The sequence below is a fragment of the Anopheles moucheti genome, chromosome 3 (assembly GCF_943734755.1).
Source record: "Anopheles moucheti chromosome 3, idAnoMoucSN_F20_07, whole genome shotgun sequence".
In the NCBI taxonomy this organism is placed as follows: Eukaryota; Metazoa; Arthropoda; class Insecta; order Diptera; family Culicidae; genus Anopheles; species Anopheles moucheti.
The window spans coordinates 68,260,540-68,276,771 of NC_069141.1; the positions used below are offsets into that span (position 1 = coordinate 68,260,540).

Here is a 16,232-nt window from a genome sequence, read left to right on the forward strand (position 1 = left end):
AATACCTATTAGTGAACATGGCTTTATCGTAACACATAATACATATGGGAAGTTGAGTTGAGAAATATTGAGAAAGCGATGCATGGCCATGTCCAGCCGTACGAAAGGATTTTGTCTAAAATAGGGCAGATATACTCACAACGACGGAAGGAAATGGAAGTTTTCTATCACTAATAACAACTATTGATTTTTAGTTGCTATTAGCGATGAAAAGTAGTATAAAACCCCTAATATATATAAAAAAAACAACCTCTAAATGGGTGCATCGTAAGCCGCTTTCACTATAAATACATTAAATACAGTAAATCCGAAACGCATGGAATTCAATGCAAAGGTGATCGGATCGCTAGCGATCAGCTTCTCACCATACGTAGGTGATCCCAGATCGCTAAACATGATCGGGAACACTAAAGATAAACTTCACCAAAAACCGGTGATCCAGATGGTTTTTTGCTCTTGACAAGCTGATTTTGTCACTAGACAAATTTTTCAGCATTTTGTCAACTCTCGTGGCCCTGCACCTAATGAACGGTCTGAAAAATCGTGAAAATAGAAGATTTGTTTATTTTTTAACATGTTTTTGATTAATTTTTCTAACTAAACATTAAATATAAGTAAGAAAGATCACGATCATGTGGGGTCTACATTGTTGAGGATAAAAAATCATCCGCTCTTTAGTCAGCCTATAAAACTTGTATTCTTTTACTAGTATTATTAAAAACGTAAAGATAATAAAATAGTTACCTGATACTGGATTGTAATAACCACCCTGTAACAATTCTGCTATAACGGTACTTCTCCTGTGTGTTATTATCGTGTGCGTGCTTATCAGTACATGGGGAACTTTATGGAAGTTAAATAAAGTGCTCAGCTTGTGTAATGGATTATTGAAGCACAGGCGATCTGCAAAAAAAAATGTCCTACTAAAAATGTTCTCGTCCTACAAAAACTCCAAACATGGACTGCAATCGCAAACCCGAAATATTCGGTAAAGTACAATGATCAAGAAGATGATGGCAGCCAGTTCTCTTGGCTGGTATGATTTGAACTGAAGATTGTTGACTATGATTTAACCGAGCCTTTCATTCAAAAGATGTTTTCCTGAAGTTTATGGCAATATTACGTATTTTGCCTATTAGCATTTGATGGCATCTTGGCCATTGGGACTATGCTGCACAATATTCGGCGTCTCCAGACTCATGGTTGTTTGGTTTGATAACATTTGCTCTATATAAACAGAGAAGTAAACAATAGAGCACAACAACAACAACTGCTCATGAAACAGTAGTATCTGATGGTACAATTATAAAAAATTGCAGCGAATCAAGCAGTAAAACAGCATCTTAAATACCTATATAATATAAGACGCTGTAAAACATGGTATCCTTTTCTATGCTGCTACCTTTGTGGGTTCAATGGTCATTTTGTAGTCTTCCTTGATTGGTATTAATAATGAGGATAATGAGTCCTGCGCTCACTTGACACTTGGAAGCTTTGGGGCGGCCCGGTGGCACATGATGGGGGAACTGTATCACCGACCAAAATTAAAATCTTTTTGAATATCTTGTGAAGAATCCTGCTAGAAAACGCGCGACTACCCAAGCACATCAGTTAAAAACATTCTCAAATTGCGCGTCTGTGGACGTCCATACTTGTAAAAAACTTCCATTTGGTAAAATCATAGTTATACATGGAAAATAAAATGTTGGCGAGGGGATCATAGAAGGCATAGCGAAAAAAAATGGAGCTTAAAGAAGAGATGTGAAATCAAAAATGCTTCACACCAATAAAATGATCCATGGATGTGGGAAATAATGTTACCATGGAAACGTTATGCGTCGCCTTCAACTAAAATTGGTATAGCGATTTTTATTTTATTTGTATAACTAAACATTTAATATAAGCAACAAAGATCACGATCATATGGGGTCTACATTGTGGAGGATAAAAAATCATCCGCTCTTTATAAAAAAAATCTCCGCTATAACGGTACTTCTCCTGTATGTTATTATCGTGTGCGTGCTTATCAGTACATGGGGTACCTTATGGAGAACGAAAGCGTGTCATCTATCTCATTCGCAATAGTGCTCTTGGTCTCATTGGTCTGATTGTTAAGCTTTCCAGATTCTTATCTCCCATGCATTCGGTGATGCCGGCAGTCCATATTTCGTGGGTGTGGTAAGTGTTGCAGCAAGCCAACAATAAAAAATGGAATCTAAATCGATATCTTTTCTTCTTCTGTTTCCCACCCGTGCAGATATCGGAAGCGATCAAACGAGTAATTCGTGTGAGTGTTGATGCATTATCAGTCGATACGTACATGAACCTCGAACCCACACAAACAATAGCCGTTCGGTCGCAGCTGGCCGAAAATGCTCCAGACCATCGGGCTGCTCCAGTCCGTACCGGATGATGATCCACCACTGATCAAGTTTCGTGCCCTGCAGTACGCATCATTTAGCACCTGCTTCGTGGAGATCCTTTGGGTGTGTTCTTCCTGATTACAGCGATACACCAATTCTCACGCGGTTCCTTGTTTTTATTTAATTTTCTTTAACGTTTCACAGAAGTCACGTTACGAATCGAAAACTGTTCGAAGGTGGTCGCGGTTGAAGAGAAGTCCAATTCAAACACTTTGTACGTCAACTTTCAACTTCATCGTTCAACTTTCAACATTCAGACAGTTATTACAGCGCCTACTAGATCATTTCCATTCTGCGTACTTCATATTGCAACGGCGTGCTTAGTGTTTAGTGTAAATGTGCAACCGGTTAGGTCATACAGTATGATAATGAAATTACAATAGTGAACGCGCAGAAGAACATAAATCGCCAGTGCGCTATTCGGTGGGAGTTTCTAGGTGGGGCGGGTCATACGAAAGCAATAGTCTGTGAGTCTGTGTGTCGGGGGCCATTAATTGCTGGAAAAGTTTTCTAACGATGCGATGTTTTAGGATAAGGGGTTGTTTTCATTCCGGCTGTTGGTGATAATCATTCAATGAGAGTTTGCTACCCAAATGCGAACTCCATCTGTGCGCAAAAGTCTGCCCGTTATGGTATATTTCCATTTTTGCTAGCACTTTTCCCCGTGCTAGTGAGAGAAGATTTAATTAATCTTTTCTTCATTTTTTTAGTAAACTAGTACATTCGTGGTGTTTTTTATTTGTTTTGGCGTTAGCAAGAAAATAAATTATAATGTGTTAGAATTTATGCAAAATTATAGAACACTCAATGACTAATAGGGCGGGTTTGGATAAACTATTTACAGGCATGAACTATCATTAATTATTGGGAAACGGTAATTTTTCTAGGGTACAGAGGAAAGGCAGATAAACAGTGTAACACAAAAAGAAGACAACAAACAAACATTATTTATTATAAGATTCTCGTTAGCCTTTTTCTTGAACCAGAGAGGAGAATGGAAGATAGTATAGACACAATTGAGAAAAGAAGGAAAGCGGAGGATGACTTTATGCATCAGAATGGAAAAAAATAAAATAAAAAAACCGATAAAACCAATAATATAACTACCACGTGTTGCACTGTTTGATAGTATGTGATATTTATTATGGACAGTTATAAGAAGATCTGCTATCACACTCCATGATATCATGCGAAAGCGGAACAGCTATACGCACGCTGGAGGGGAATTGATGTCACCTCCTTAAAAACATGTTCTCTTGGTGTCCGAAATCGAAAATCGGTTCGTTTGTATGGAATTTCGCATCCGCCGACGGAACAACAGTTCTGCGGTACTTCTCCTGTATGTTATTATCGTGTGCGTGCTTATCAGCACATGGAGAACCTTATGGAAAGAAGGCATGTCATCTATCTCACTTGCACTGGCGATCGCTCTCACGAGTTTGGTTGTATGCGATAGCGGTGGTAGCCAATGTATTAGAAGATCGGAACAGCTGTTCGCTCACTGGAGGGGAATTGATATCACCTCTCATGATGTCATGCTCTCTTGGTGTCAGAAATCGAAAATCGGTTCGTTTGTATGGAGATTCGCATCTGCCGACGGAGAGTTTAAGATTCACGCGTATGAAAATTGCACCAGAGCTGCGTTTCATGTAACAAGATACCATCCAAATCAGGAGGTGATATTTAACCGTATTTTTCCACTGCAGGGTTGTTGGAAACAAATGTTAGCACAACGAATTCAAAAATTTGCATTATAATTTTGTGCGGATTTTAAGAGAGAATGTAGCGTATTATTTGTTGCATGTTTGTAAATTATCATGCGGTTATAATTAGCTGCCGATAAATTGATTAATAAATGCGGATAATGTCTGTGGTTCTATTCGTGTGGTTTTATTTAAATGTTAAGATTATTCACTGTTTTGAAAATTGTCTCAACAATGAACGGTCGGAAAAATCGTGGAAAAGAAGATTTGTTATTTTCTAACATATATTTTTTTAATTTTTATAACTAAACGTTAAATATAAGTAAGAAAGATCACGATCGTGTGGGGTCTACATTGTTGAGGATAAAAAACTATCCGCTCTTTAGTGTTGTTATTAGCTAATAAAACTTGTATTCTTTTACTACTATTATTAAAAATGTTAAAAAAAATAGTGTAAAAAAAATAAAATAGTTAGCTGACAACGGATTGTAATAACCCTGTAACAATTCTGCTATAACGGTACTTCTCCTGTGTGTTATTATCGTGTGCGTGCTTATCAGTCCATGGAGAACCTTATGGAAAGAAGGCGTGTCATCTATCTCACTTGCACTGGCGATCGTTCTCACGAGTTTGATTGTATGCGATAGCGGTGGTAGCCAATGTATTAGAAGATCGGAACAGCTGTTCGCTCACTGGAGGGGAATTGATGTCACCTCTCATGATGTTATGCTCTCTTGGTGTTGGAAATCGAAAATCGGCTCGTTTGTATGGAATTTCGCATCTGCCGACGAGATTCACGCGTACAAAAATTGCACCAGAGCTGCGTTTCATGTAACAAGAGAGCATCCAAATCAGGAGGTGATATTTAACCGGATGATACAGGGTGGTTGAACACAAATGCACGATTTCAAAAATTTGCATTATATATATATATATATATTTTTTTTTATTTAATTTCTATTATGACGGCAATGCCGTATTTTCAAATTTGCATTATAATAGTAGATAATATAGTATAAAGTAATAATAGATAGTATCCAATGCAATGGTGATGGGAATATTTATTCCAATTTTTTTATATTTATTCGGGGTATTGTCATCAATCAAATGAAAGTATTCTGTTTTGCTTTTTTGTTTTTTTTTTATGATTTTAATTTCACAGTTCCACAGCTTGTTGTCAGTTGGCTTTAGCAACACACCGCCTTTGCTTACTATTCGTTTACATTGCAGAAGAGTGGGGTTTTCCACAGTCCCACTGTCTCCAATGTGATCGGCAACAGTGAATTAGAGGAAAAATGTGCATGCGTAGCAGCAATTATCATATGCGCTATAATGTTTATGTATAATAGTTCGTTGCTATCTACTATACAATTACGATCCTCTAGAGAACACACAGACGTAGCACTTATAGCCCGTGTACAAGTGTGTCTAGATGAAAGTGGTTGTACTTCCGGGACTTGTTACACATTTTATGAGTACTAACAACACTTGTGTTCTGATTATTTTTGTTTATCATACTGCCAGCACGTTTGTTGAACAAGTCCTATTTCCTTGATGGAACAGAGCGTTACGCAGTGTCGGTTGAACAGCAGAAACACCATTCCAAAGCATTCAGGCACACGCACTTCTAACATAGCTCACCGACGTGTCCCGTGGCCGATTGCTATTGTTCTTCAAGTACGCAGACTACATGATACTATAAAACGCCCACAAACAGTAGCTGATCTGCAAGCTCTTTTTAAGGTGTTGTTTTTTCCGCTTCAGACATAGAACTCTTCACAAAAGTTCTGCGATCATCACTCTTCGACGCGCAGTGAGCAAAATAGGAGAGCTTGTGTCGATGTGTTTTGCTATTAGAGAAGGCAAATGACGATTGGCGAATGTTTTAAAAAGCCTGAAATAGCTCTAACCAAAACCGATCTTGAGATTGCTACCGTTTGTGCAACAACAGTAGAATCGTATCTGATGGACCGGTCGCCTATGTTGTTGTTCTGGTTCTGAACACGGATTGCTTCTATATTGCTGCTGTTAAGCTTACTGCTCGATACTTTATTCCCTCATTGCACTTGACGCAAGCGTCTCATTCTACCCTCATTTCCCTATTCCCTACTTAAGATTGTATTTACTTGCTCTGGAGCATTTTCGTAACGCCCCATGACTCTTTTCTTCTTCATAACTAATCTAAAGCTAAGCAATACTTCACTAATAGGTTTTTTTTCTGCATCCACCCACACTACACCATGCTGTTCTGAAGATCGCGTATGTCTTTTCTGGTTCCTTCGCTTCACGTTCTATTCCGATAGTAGCTTCATTGCTGGCGCTTTTTCTAAGAATTCAAAACCTTACCCCTAAAATACCCGGCCGGAGGAACACGGGTTGTAGTACGTGTTTTACATGCTAAAGTGTGTACAAATCGTAATAGTAGCATTTGTTTGCAGTAGTAGTAGCTCCTGTTGCTATAATAGTAGCCATAATGTTACGCGCGCGGCACCCTTCGTTCGGTGGAAGAATTAAGTTTGTTTTTTGTTTGTTGTTTTACTTTTACGCCTCCGTTGGAAAGAAATCCTTCAGCAGTGTCGTTCGTCGCTTTTCCGCTATGTCCATTTGGTTTTCCAGCTCGCCACGGTCGGTCGTTTCCGCTCGTTCTACCTTCCAGGAAAGGTTCTCTATTTCCGCTTCGAGCTGAGCCTGAAAGAATGTTCCACATGTTATCAAGAGTATTTCTTCTATGCGTCCGGGTTTATTAATACATACCTGCTGGTATTCGAACAGCTCCTTTCTCGATTCCATGTAGTACGCGTACGGGTATGTGTACTGTAGTGTGTACCGACACTTGGCTAAAAGGGTGGCTGCATCGAACAAATGCTGCCAATCGATCCACGTGCCGAGTCCCTTCATCACCTTCTCATTGATACGCGTCCGCATCCGATCGAGCGTCTGCTGCTCGAGCTGAAGCGATTTCGAATGATTCTCCCAACGTTCGTAGTAGTGAAGGTACTTCTTGAGTGCTTCCCGAGCCTATAAATACACACATCAGGACCCCCATCAGTGAAATTAAAACAATCTGTCTTCCATAAACCAACGCTCGCCATAATCAAGCTCTCCCGAAGCTTACCTGCGCGTGTACCGACTCGTGGGCGATGTTTGGATTTTCTTTGTACCGCGAACACTCGTAATACTCCGACCCATGTGCCTTCCAGTCACCGAGACACATCCAGCAGAAATCGTGCTTACAGTTAAAGCACTGCATATGATTGCAACCACCGTTCTTCTCGATGCAGATGTGACACTTCGGGCAGTCCTTCGTATGGGCACTGATGTAGTTGGCCGTTTCACTGTCGTCCGCACACTTGGTCAGCCATTTGCGTATGATCTGGCAGTCGGTCGGTGCGTGATAATCGGTACCGCACCGGAAACAGAACGCGCTCTTACACATCCGGCAGACGGCCTTCTTCGGGCTGATGTCCTGGCTACGAATGATCGTCTGAAGATGGAGAGAGAGAACAAAAAACACACAGCGTGAAATTCGTCAACAGTATAAAGTTGCAAATCATCCCATACCTGGCAGTTTGGACCGGGGCAGAAGCGTAGCTCCGGATGTGATTTGACGTAGTCGGCAAACGTAAACTGTTGGTACTTATCGCGCAACATCGGTCGATTCAGCAACGTCAACACAAGATCTTCCGGCACACGCACATCGCAGCGCTGCTCCATACATTCGATCTGTGTGGAAATGCCCTGCCCGATCTGAATCTCGAAGTGCATCGCCCAACAGTCGCGACAGAACGAGTGCTGGCAGGACAGTGCGTGAAACTTGTCGGTCGATTGCACCGTAACGCAGACCGGACACAGTTGCGTCCGATAGCAGCAAGCCGCCACCGTCGCCGTCGTTGTAGTGCTGGTGGAACCGATGGTTTGGTGAGCTTTACTAGTACTACTGCTTATATTAATGCTACCGCTACTGCTCGTTCCCGGGATTGCAGCGCTGGCCGAACAGCCAGGGACGGACGAAACGACGAACGAGCAGGTGGCACCGGAAGCGACCACCACCACGGCAGAGGATGTGGACGGGACGGGTAGCTGGGCTGGCGGGGGCACCGACGGTGCCGCCGCTTTGATCCGTGCACTGACCAGCAGGTTGGAGGCGTTGTTGCGGTACCGCTCGATCACTTCGGCCGTGTTCCAGCGGGTTTCATGTAGCAGCACCTTGGCCAACGATGGCGTAATTTGCAGCTGCGTACTAAGCTTTTCCACCGACTCGTTCAACAGCTTCTCCACCTCCTCCACGTTCAGACACTCGTACACGAAATATTCCGGATCGGTACGCTTCGGATCGATCTGCTCGATGTCACAATCTTCACCTGGGGAGAAAAAATGGAAAGGAGAAGCAAGTGTGAATATATTGTTTAATGTTTCAAGAGGAGTTTATATGTGTACGGTGATTAAATGCAGTTACTAATAAAATATTCAGACTTTATAAACATAAGAAAGCGAAACAAACGTAAAAGCGAAGAACTACTTCAACATCAAAATCTTTAAGTTGTAGCAATAACTTCAGTATCAACACAATAGGCCCAAAAATAATTCCCATCGATCATACACATACGTTTGACACCTCTGGCGTTGACCCAACATCCAACGATTAGTGACCGATCGATCTGTGTGACTTTTTTGTTAATGCGATCGTTACACATTTGCAAAACGGATCGGATTCCGAATAACATTTTCAGTAGGAGATCCAAGAGATCCAAACCCAAAAAAACCCCTCTCGTGTTTCTCACAAACTGGAGATCCTTGCCGAATGATATATAGCTTGCGCACTTAAAGATTCACTAATTTGTGAAAAGAATCGCGAAAAATCTTTACTTTGCATAGCACATCAATAAAACAACATCCGAGGCAACATCACGTTCGGTTTGCGATCATGTCCAGTCAATGTTGATGCTGAACAGATCCATCCCAAGGTGGACAACCACCCGTTGGCAGTGTTCGGGGTTCGGAGTTTCATAATCTCGCCGCTCAACTTCAACCCAAACGAGACGCTAAGCAGAAGTTCAACCGGATAGAGCCGTTTGTGTGCGACATTTCGCGGGAACATCTGTTAATGATCTTGATCACATGCGGCGCTGCAGGCGGAGGGTAGCCATATTGGTTGTCTATAGCGTGATTGGCAGATTGTTTGCCGAGCGATACTGACCTAATTTGCGATACATAAACAGTTTAACTGGGACCCACAGTTTAACTGATAAGAGTTGTTGATTTGTTAGGACGGTTACGCTGCTTACGCGGCAAGTGTCTAACGCTCTACTCGTATACTTTTAGATGAAAATTGTGTTACGGCAACAGCTAAATTAAGAGAGTGACCTTTGCAAGTGGGAACCGGCCGGCCGGGAAACGTCCTAGCAGCGGCATCCTTCACTCGTAAGGAAATCAGCCAGGTTATTTTTATACAACAAGCACAAGCTCTCGCGCTAAGCCCTTTTTGCTTAGCCTCTGCCAGGGCGCAACCAAAGCATGGACGACGACACACAGCACCAGGCGCGAATGGTGGTATGCGATTACCATGGTGCGTCCCCCGATGGCCTTGAAGCAAAATGTCACCCACACGTGTGGGAAAGAACAAGAAAAGCTTAGAAATTGATTGCAATTGCGGCAAAAGCTCCCAACCGCTGGCGTTACAGAAGGGCTGAAGGCATTCGCGTAATATACACCGCCGTGTGTTATATTTACCAGGTTCGGAGAAGCGAGACGGGGACAGGAGGAAGAGAATTACATCCGATTTTGTCGTTTGCCTGTTGTCCAACTGGATTTGGACTAGGTTTTTTCGGATAGGACAGACGCTAGGGAGCTTCATAAATTATGTGACAGTGCAGCAGTAACTTTGACCACCTGAGGTCCACACACACGAGCTCTGGTCTGGTCAGTGGCGGGTGAGGCACATTGCAGCAGCACCAAAGCCTGCTCGGGCAGTTCTTGAGGAGGGTTCTTTGTGCGGTGAAATTGTGCGGCTTCCGAAAGGTGTTTGGCACTGGGTTTTGGGTTATGTGAGCGATACGATGCGGTAACGATGACATCTAAAATGACCTCAACGAATGAATTTGAAGCAGAACATGAACGGTATCACGTAATTTTTGCATAATTATTGTCATATATTTGAAAGTGGTATTTAAAAGTAAAGTGGTAATTTTAAAGTAAAGTTTAGTTGTGCATCTATTTACCACTTCTATTTACTGAACAGCGATAGAAGTCGCTTAGGTGTTTTTTGGGGTCGATCGTGTATTTATGAACATTTTAAAGAATAACTTAACTTTGTATTATTTTTCAGAACACTTTCTCCATTTATGTGGACATACCCCGGATATAGGGACTGGGTTGTCCGTTGTCATTCTAATGACATGTCCAAGCCGTCGAAAGCTATTGGCTCAACCATGAAATCATTCCGCTGCGCATAGTGCTCGTGATTCGGACATCTTACACATTACAAATGGATTGGATCCTTACTAACTTATTTGCCAGGCACTACAATTGCTTTGCGGGCTTGAGTTGCTGCAGGAATCCTCGAAACCGCTCAAGGTCGACGGCCTAAAAGGACTTCATGGCATGGGTTGTCCGGTGTCATTCACATGACGTGGCCAGCCCACCAGAGCCTGGCGAGTCTAATCCGCTGTACGACGGTGAGTTCGCCATACAGCTCGTAGAGCTGGTCGTTGTATTGGCTCCTTCATTGATATCGAAGGATATCGTCAGTTTTGGACAGTCCGAGTCGCGGATGGTTCTTGCTAGTGCTAGGGTGAAGAGTAGACAAGCTAGCCCGTCTCCTTAGCGCCGACCCTTGGTGCTTGCAAAGGGCCCTAAGAGTTTTCCATTCACCATCATCTGGCATTGGTCATTGTCATTCGTACTAGTCTGGCACGTTTGACCGGGATTTCAAAAAGGGCTTATTGGGTCATAACGTCAAAATCGGCATTGGCAGGCTGTCGTATACGACCATCAAGTCGATGAAGAAATGATAGGAGATCCTTGTTTTAGACGCTTATAATTAGAGTTGAAAATTTAAATGTATCGAGAAGTACTCTAAATGTACAGTTTTGGACGACTTTTAGTGTGGTCAATACCTCACCTACGCTGGCATTTGTTAGAAGGATTGGTGATGCCAACAAACTTCAAAGCAAACAAACCCTACATGCCAAAATTATAAAACAAACATGTCGTCCTCAAACATATTTTTCCCACCATAATCGTGACTGACCTTTACTAATGTGCGGAATTTAACCCTAGCACAGAGAACCGCGCAGAATTGGAGCAAAGAATTTTGAAAGCTTTCCAAGTGGTGTAGTTGATGCTTGCGAACAAAAACAAATTTAAAATGGAACTTTCCCGTTTATCTGTGACCTTTTGCGTTTATGAAGGAAGAGTGAGAAATACGCTAAAAGCTTTTGATTGCATCACCATTTAATTACAGGAATCGCACACCATAATAATGGGAATAGCTGAAATTGTTTTGATTGGATCTTTGGAAAAAAGATCAATTATAGCCCCGAACCGATCGGAGAGAAATCGAAGCTCAATTGTATGCTACTTCATTAGCATGTTCGAATGAACCTTATTGGGTGTTATTATCGCTGGAATTTTATTTCTGTATCGTCTGTTGCACGTTCTAGACGCTTACCGGCTTGTCTAAGAATATCGCGTTAATGAGACATGCATACGAATACTTTGAATGGAGCTATGGGCCATCGAGAGAAGCAATATAAACAGTTTCATGTAACGTGAATAACTCATCATTGGTTGCGAGGCAAGTCTTGATGGAAAATTTTTATTCCAGGCAAATGTTTGCATCAGCAAATCTTCCGAATTGTTTATTCTCTGTAAACTGTGGATAAAAATGTATCAGTTCTAGGATTTTGGTTTGTTACTAAAATGACTATTTATCAATATATTGCGTTAATTTCGATTCAAGCTTTTGCCTATCAGAAGCTTTGATATATCTCTGTCGGTGGCCATATTTCTTTGGACGATATTAAGATATCGAAAAACTGCAGCTGTTACATTCGAAGATGCTTAATTGCGTTTTGATAAATAAAAGAAAGCGCAACAGAAAGCGAACAACTTTCACTCTTCCCGCGCGTGAGCGCCACACAACAAAACAACAAGACCGCTTGTCATCAAATGCGTGCATCTTCGGCCGGATGACTGTATATCTTTCTCCTTGCCAACAGTTTTTGGTGCACGATCGATCAGAGCCGTTCGTTCACTTTCGGTTTCTGTGCGGCACATGTTTGCGATGCCGTTTGTAGAGGAGAATGGAGAACCCTCAACAAGCCCCCAACCGTGGCAAATGTTCACCTTGACAAGGTCTAGGCTTTTTGGTCGTAACGATCCCGTGTGATGAATCCGCTCGCCCAGTTCCTTTCACGTTGCGTTGCTTCTTCCACTATCTACTACTACTACTGCTGCTGCTGCTTGCTTCTACTGACCTCACATGTTATATTTCCCCCCGAAAACCGAAATCGTCACATCGTGACGACACACGCGCGGTACGCAACATCGTCATGCGAAAAGTGCCCGGTTCTTTATCATTTTTATGTCTCCTCGTCTGCCTTATACTCTCCGTTCGTTCCGTTTGGTGGGGTGGTTTCGCTTCTCTGTTCAGTGCTACAGGACAGAGCTGCGGTTCGCGACAGCACGCGAAGTGAGCAATCGCAGCCGCAGGCTCGTCGGGCAGCATCAGACCGTCTGGTGACCTCCCGCAGTTCAATGCTTTCATGACCAACATGCAAAGAAACCGTGAACATGGTTGGTAAGTGCGAGGACAAATACCCCACGACGATTCCATTTCGTCGGGCACCGCGTAACGCGCGTCCGTTGTAAAACACGTCCCCCTCTTGGTGGGGTTGAACGCGTACAAGCCGTGATCTTTCCGGCGTAGATCAAGAAGCAGGTAGGAGAAGCAGAATTGTTTCCATTCTTCGCTTATCACGGAACTTTACTACGTGTTTACTACTTGCTAAAGCCAATAACAATAAACAGCATTTACATTACGGGGGCGTTATTTGTTCTTATTTTACAAACAAAGGCAAAAGCACAAAAAGAATCCACACCTGTTCTTGTTTCACAGCTTCTAACGCATGTGTTGGCATCCTTTAAGCAAATGTGAATGAATGTTATTGAGAAATTATACTCATTTTACACAGAAAAACCTTCCACCCGCATGCTTCACGATCGAACAATTTCACGGTCAACCAGTGCGGTGCAACCACCACCAGTAGGTAGCTGTGAACGACAAATGCTACTACCAGGTTTAGTTAATCGCACCCCGGCAATAGATGCTGTACAAGGAATTATAATGTTTACAACAGGCCCTAACGCGCGGACGCCGTTCCAACAATTCGAGATGTTTAATTAGAGTGTGTGGTGTGCGCGCGTAGGTAGTAGTTCCGATCGCCGATTCCTTGAGAGTAGTAATTATAAACCGCAACGCCCTACTGCGCGGCGATAGCAAACGCCACGCGAAACCTTTCGAAGGAAAACTTTTCTTTTTAACCATTGCCGGATATGCCGTGGCAGGAGTGTGTTGCCACTAGGCAACACTAAGTTTGGCGGAGCTTTCCGGTTGAGCATCAACCAAGAAATGATTGTTTACATCTACTTTCAACCCTGTATCGTTCCGTTGCCATTGTGTTAAGCCCGCAACACTTTGCGTGAGAACACAAAATTCAACTGTATTGTTCAGGCATCAAATTCCCTTCCGTTACATGCGTAAATCTTTTTTCCTCTCTCTATTTCGCTTTGTTTTACTTTGTCCCCCAAAAACCATGTAAATTAAGAATTCATTATGCCACTATTAATAGTTGTGACTCGACGAAAAATTTTCATCACAATCTGCAAAGGAAATATGCTCGCGTGCAAAGCTGCACGATATATCTTGACCGTGGCCGGTGGTTGGCCATGTTTTCCGTTCTACCCCCAAGCACCACTCATCGGGCTCGCGCTGTTAAGCATTAAAATCCGCCGTACAAAACATGGCTGTGCCATTGACCTCCCCGAGGGCCATCATCAGTCGGTCACTGTGCGCGGCGTGATGGAGATGTGGGAGATGGTATAGGAAAAAGATACGCCACCCCAGTTTCGGGGTGGACCGTACATTTGGAACAGTTCGCTGAACATGAGCCACACGATGATTCAACCAGCGCACACCTGATGATCATAAAAATGATGTTGATGACGTCGATGCTGCTGACGAGGGGAACGCAAACGGATTTGTAAAGTGGAATTTCGTTCCGGGGAGAGTATGAATCAGCGAATGAACGTGGAACAAAAAGAAGCACATTTTACACCACATCTTGGCTCAGCATAACGCATTCAACCAGGGCGGTATCTGTTGTCCAACGGATCGAGCGACGGTGTGTGTGCGTACAACATGTACGCAACTAACAACCGTAACGATCGCGCACCGCGCTTTTACACAGTGCGCTTAGCATGCGGCGGCTTCTTACCAACAGGGAAGTGAAACAATCGCACACGAAGCCGCAGCTACACGATAGGGTGCAGCAACCAACCCCAATGGTAATAGGGAGTTCCTTCTTCTTTCGCGATTGCTTGTGGCGGTTTGAGGTACAAAAACGACGCCTGCCTATCGGCAACTCCATTCCGTGCCATGACTTCATCGTACAATATTTGCGATCTTTAGATATGCGTGGTTCTACATCCAGGGCTGAATGGAAGAATAACTTCACCATCGTTCGTTTTTCAACTTTCTTGTACCAGCCAGCCAGCCAGCCAGCCAGCCAGCCAGCCAGTCAACCGGAACCGGGATGGCAAAAGTGTGAATTCGAGGAGCGTCGCAGGAAATACCAAAAGAAATCGTACCGAAAAATAGAAAACTGACTGTGAATTACTGTCCCACACACGCGGCACTGCTTACCTGAGTTGTAATAATCCTCAAATTCGTAATCATTGTCGGACGAATATTCCATGTCCGATTCTTGGTCCGCCATTGTAGCTAGTAGTGCGTTTTACTGGATTAGCTAGCGATGATTGAAGCCCCTGCGGTAATGCGTTCGATTCTTTCTTTCTGTGGCTTCTTGGTGGCTTGTAGCTGCTAGTACTGTTAGTCATGAAAATTCACCTTCACTTTCTTGGGTGCGAAATTTTCCCACCGTTTTCCGGTTTCCTCCCCGGCCCGCTCGGAACACAAACACCAACGCGCGCACACACACACGGTGTGCGATTATTATCGCACACACGCAATTGTTGCTAATTTTTGCACACGCTCGCTTATCGTGGTTATAATTTGTGGTAATCGCAGTAACATTTGACGGATTTTCACAGCTGCTTGCCCAACCACTAGCGTTGTTCGGAAGCTGGTTTGGCTAGTGCAAAATTTTAGTGAACCTCGCAAACACACACACGCACTTGCAATCTTACAAAACCACTTTATGAAGCCAGACGCGCAATAGGAAAACGCTCGCTCTCAGAAGAACACAGCTTCGGTGGATGAGGTGAAACCGTATTTGGCTTTACAATTCCCGTACTGTAGGATCTTATGCTTTTGACCAAGGCAAAAACAGGAAGCATAAATACACGCAACGAACATGGAAGGAGCACACGCGAGAGACAATTTCGTTGCTGGCCTCTAGGTTTGGGCCATTTTTCTCCTTGGCACAGGCGAATGTACACAAACTTTGCACACACCACTCAACGGAGAAGTTTCGTGCGCGAAAGGCCCAACGATTCGTACGTGGGTAATCGGTTTCACTGCCAATGGAAGATTGGAATTTTCCGTGAGGAGAAAGACAACGTTCTTGCCCTGCAACAACACACCAAACAAACACTCCTGCACGCTTTGTAATGTGATTATGCGAGCAGGCTGTATGGCGAACGGGTACGTCCATCTGCTGTCCATGGGCTGTCAACTTTAACGAACGTCACGTTTGACACTTGGCAAGCGCTTTCTATTTTGCACGCATTTTTGTTTCATTTTGGAAGCGATGAAACTGTAGAAAATTATGATTTTCAATCCATATAATCTACCAACACAATTTATTAAGGCACATGTCTTACAAATTACTCATAAATATCATGACATCCCAAAAAGACATCATTT

General features: G+C 43.1%; 1 protein-coding gene across 2 annotated transcripts; it reads right to left on the minus strand.

The window, feature by feature from the left end:
- Positions 1-5,262: 5,262 nt before the first annotated feature.
- LOC128300762 (potential E3 ubiquitin-protein ligase ariadne-2) lies at positions 5,263-15,957 on the minus strand. 2 transcript variants are annotated; one of them, XM_053036949.1, is made up of 6 exons: positions 15,051-15,957; positions 8,161-8,487; positions 7,688-8,049; positions 7,242-7,610; positions 6,881-7,144; positions 5,263-6,814 (listed from the first exon to the last, which is right to left on the minus strand). In XM_053036949.1, the coding sequence occupies exons 1-6, from the start codon at positions 15,121-15,123 to the stop codon at positions 6,668-6,670; spliced, it is 1,542 nt and encodes a 513-aa protein (XP_052892909.1). In that variant the 5' UTR covers positions 15,124-15,957; the 3' UTR covers positions 5,263-6,667. The 2 variants fall into 2 exon arrangements, with proteins under 2 accessions (XP_052892909.1, XP_052892908.1); XM_053036948.1 differs by having other exon boundaries at positions 7,688-8,487.
- Positions 15,958-16,232: the final 275 nt, after the last annotated feature.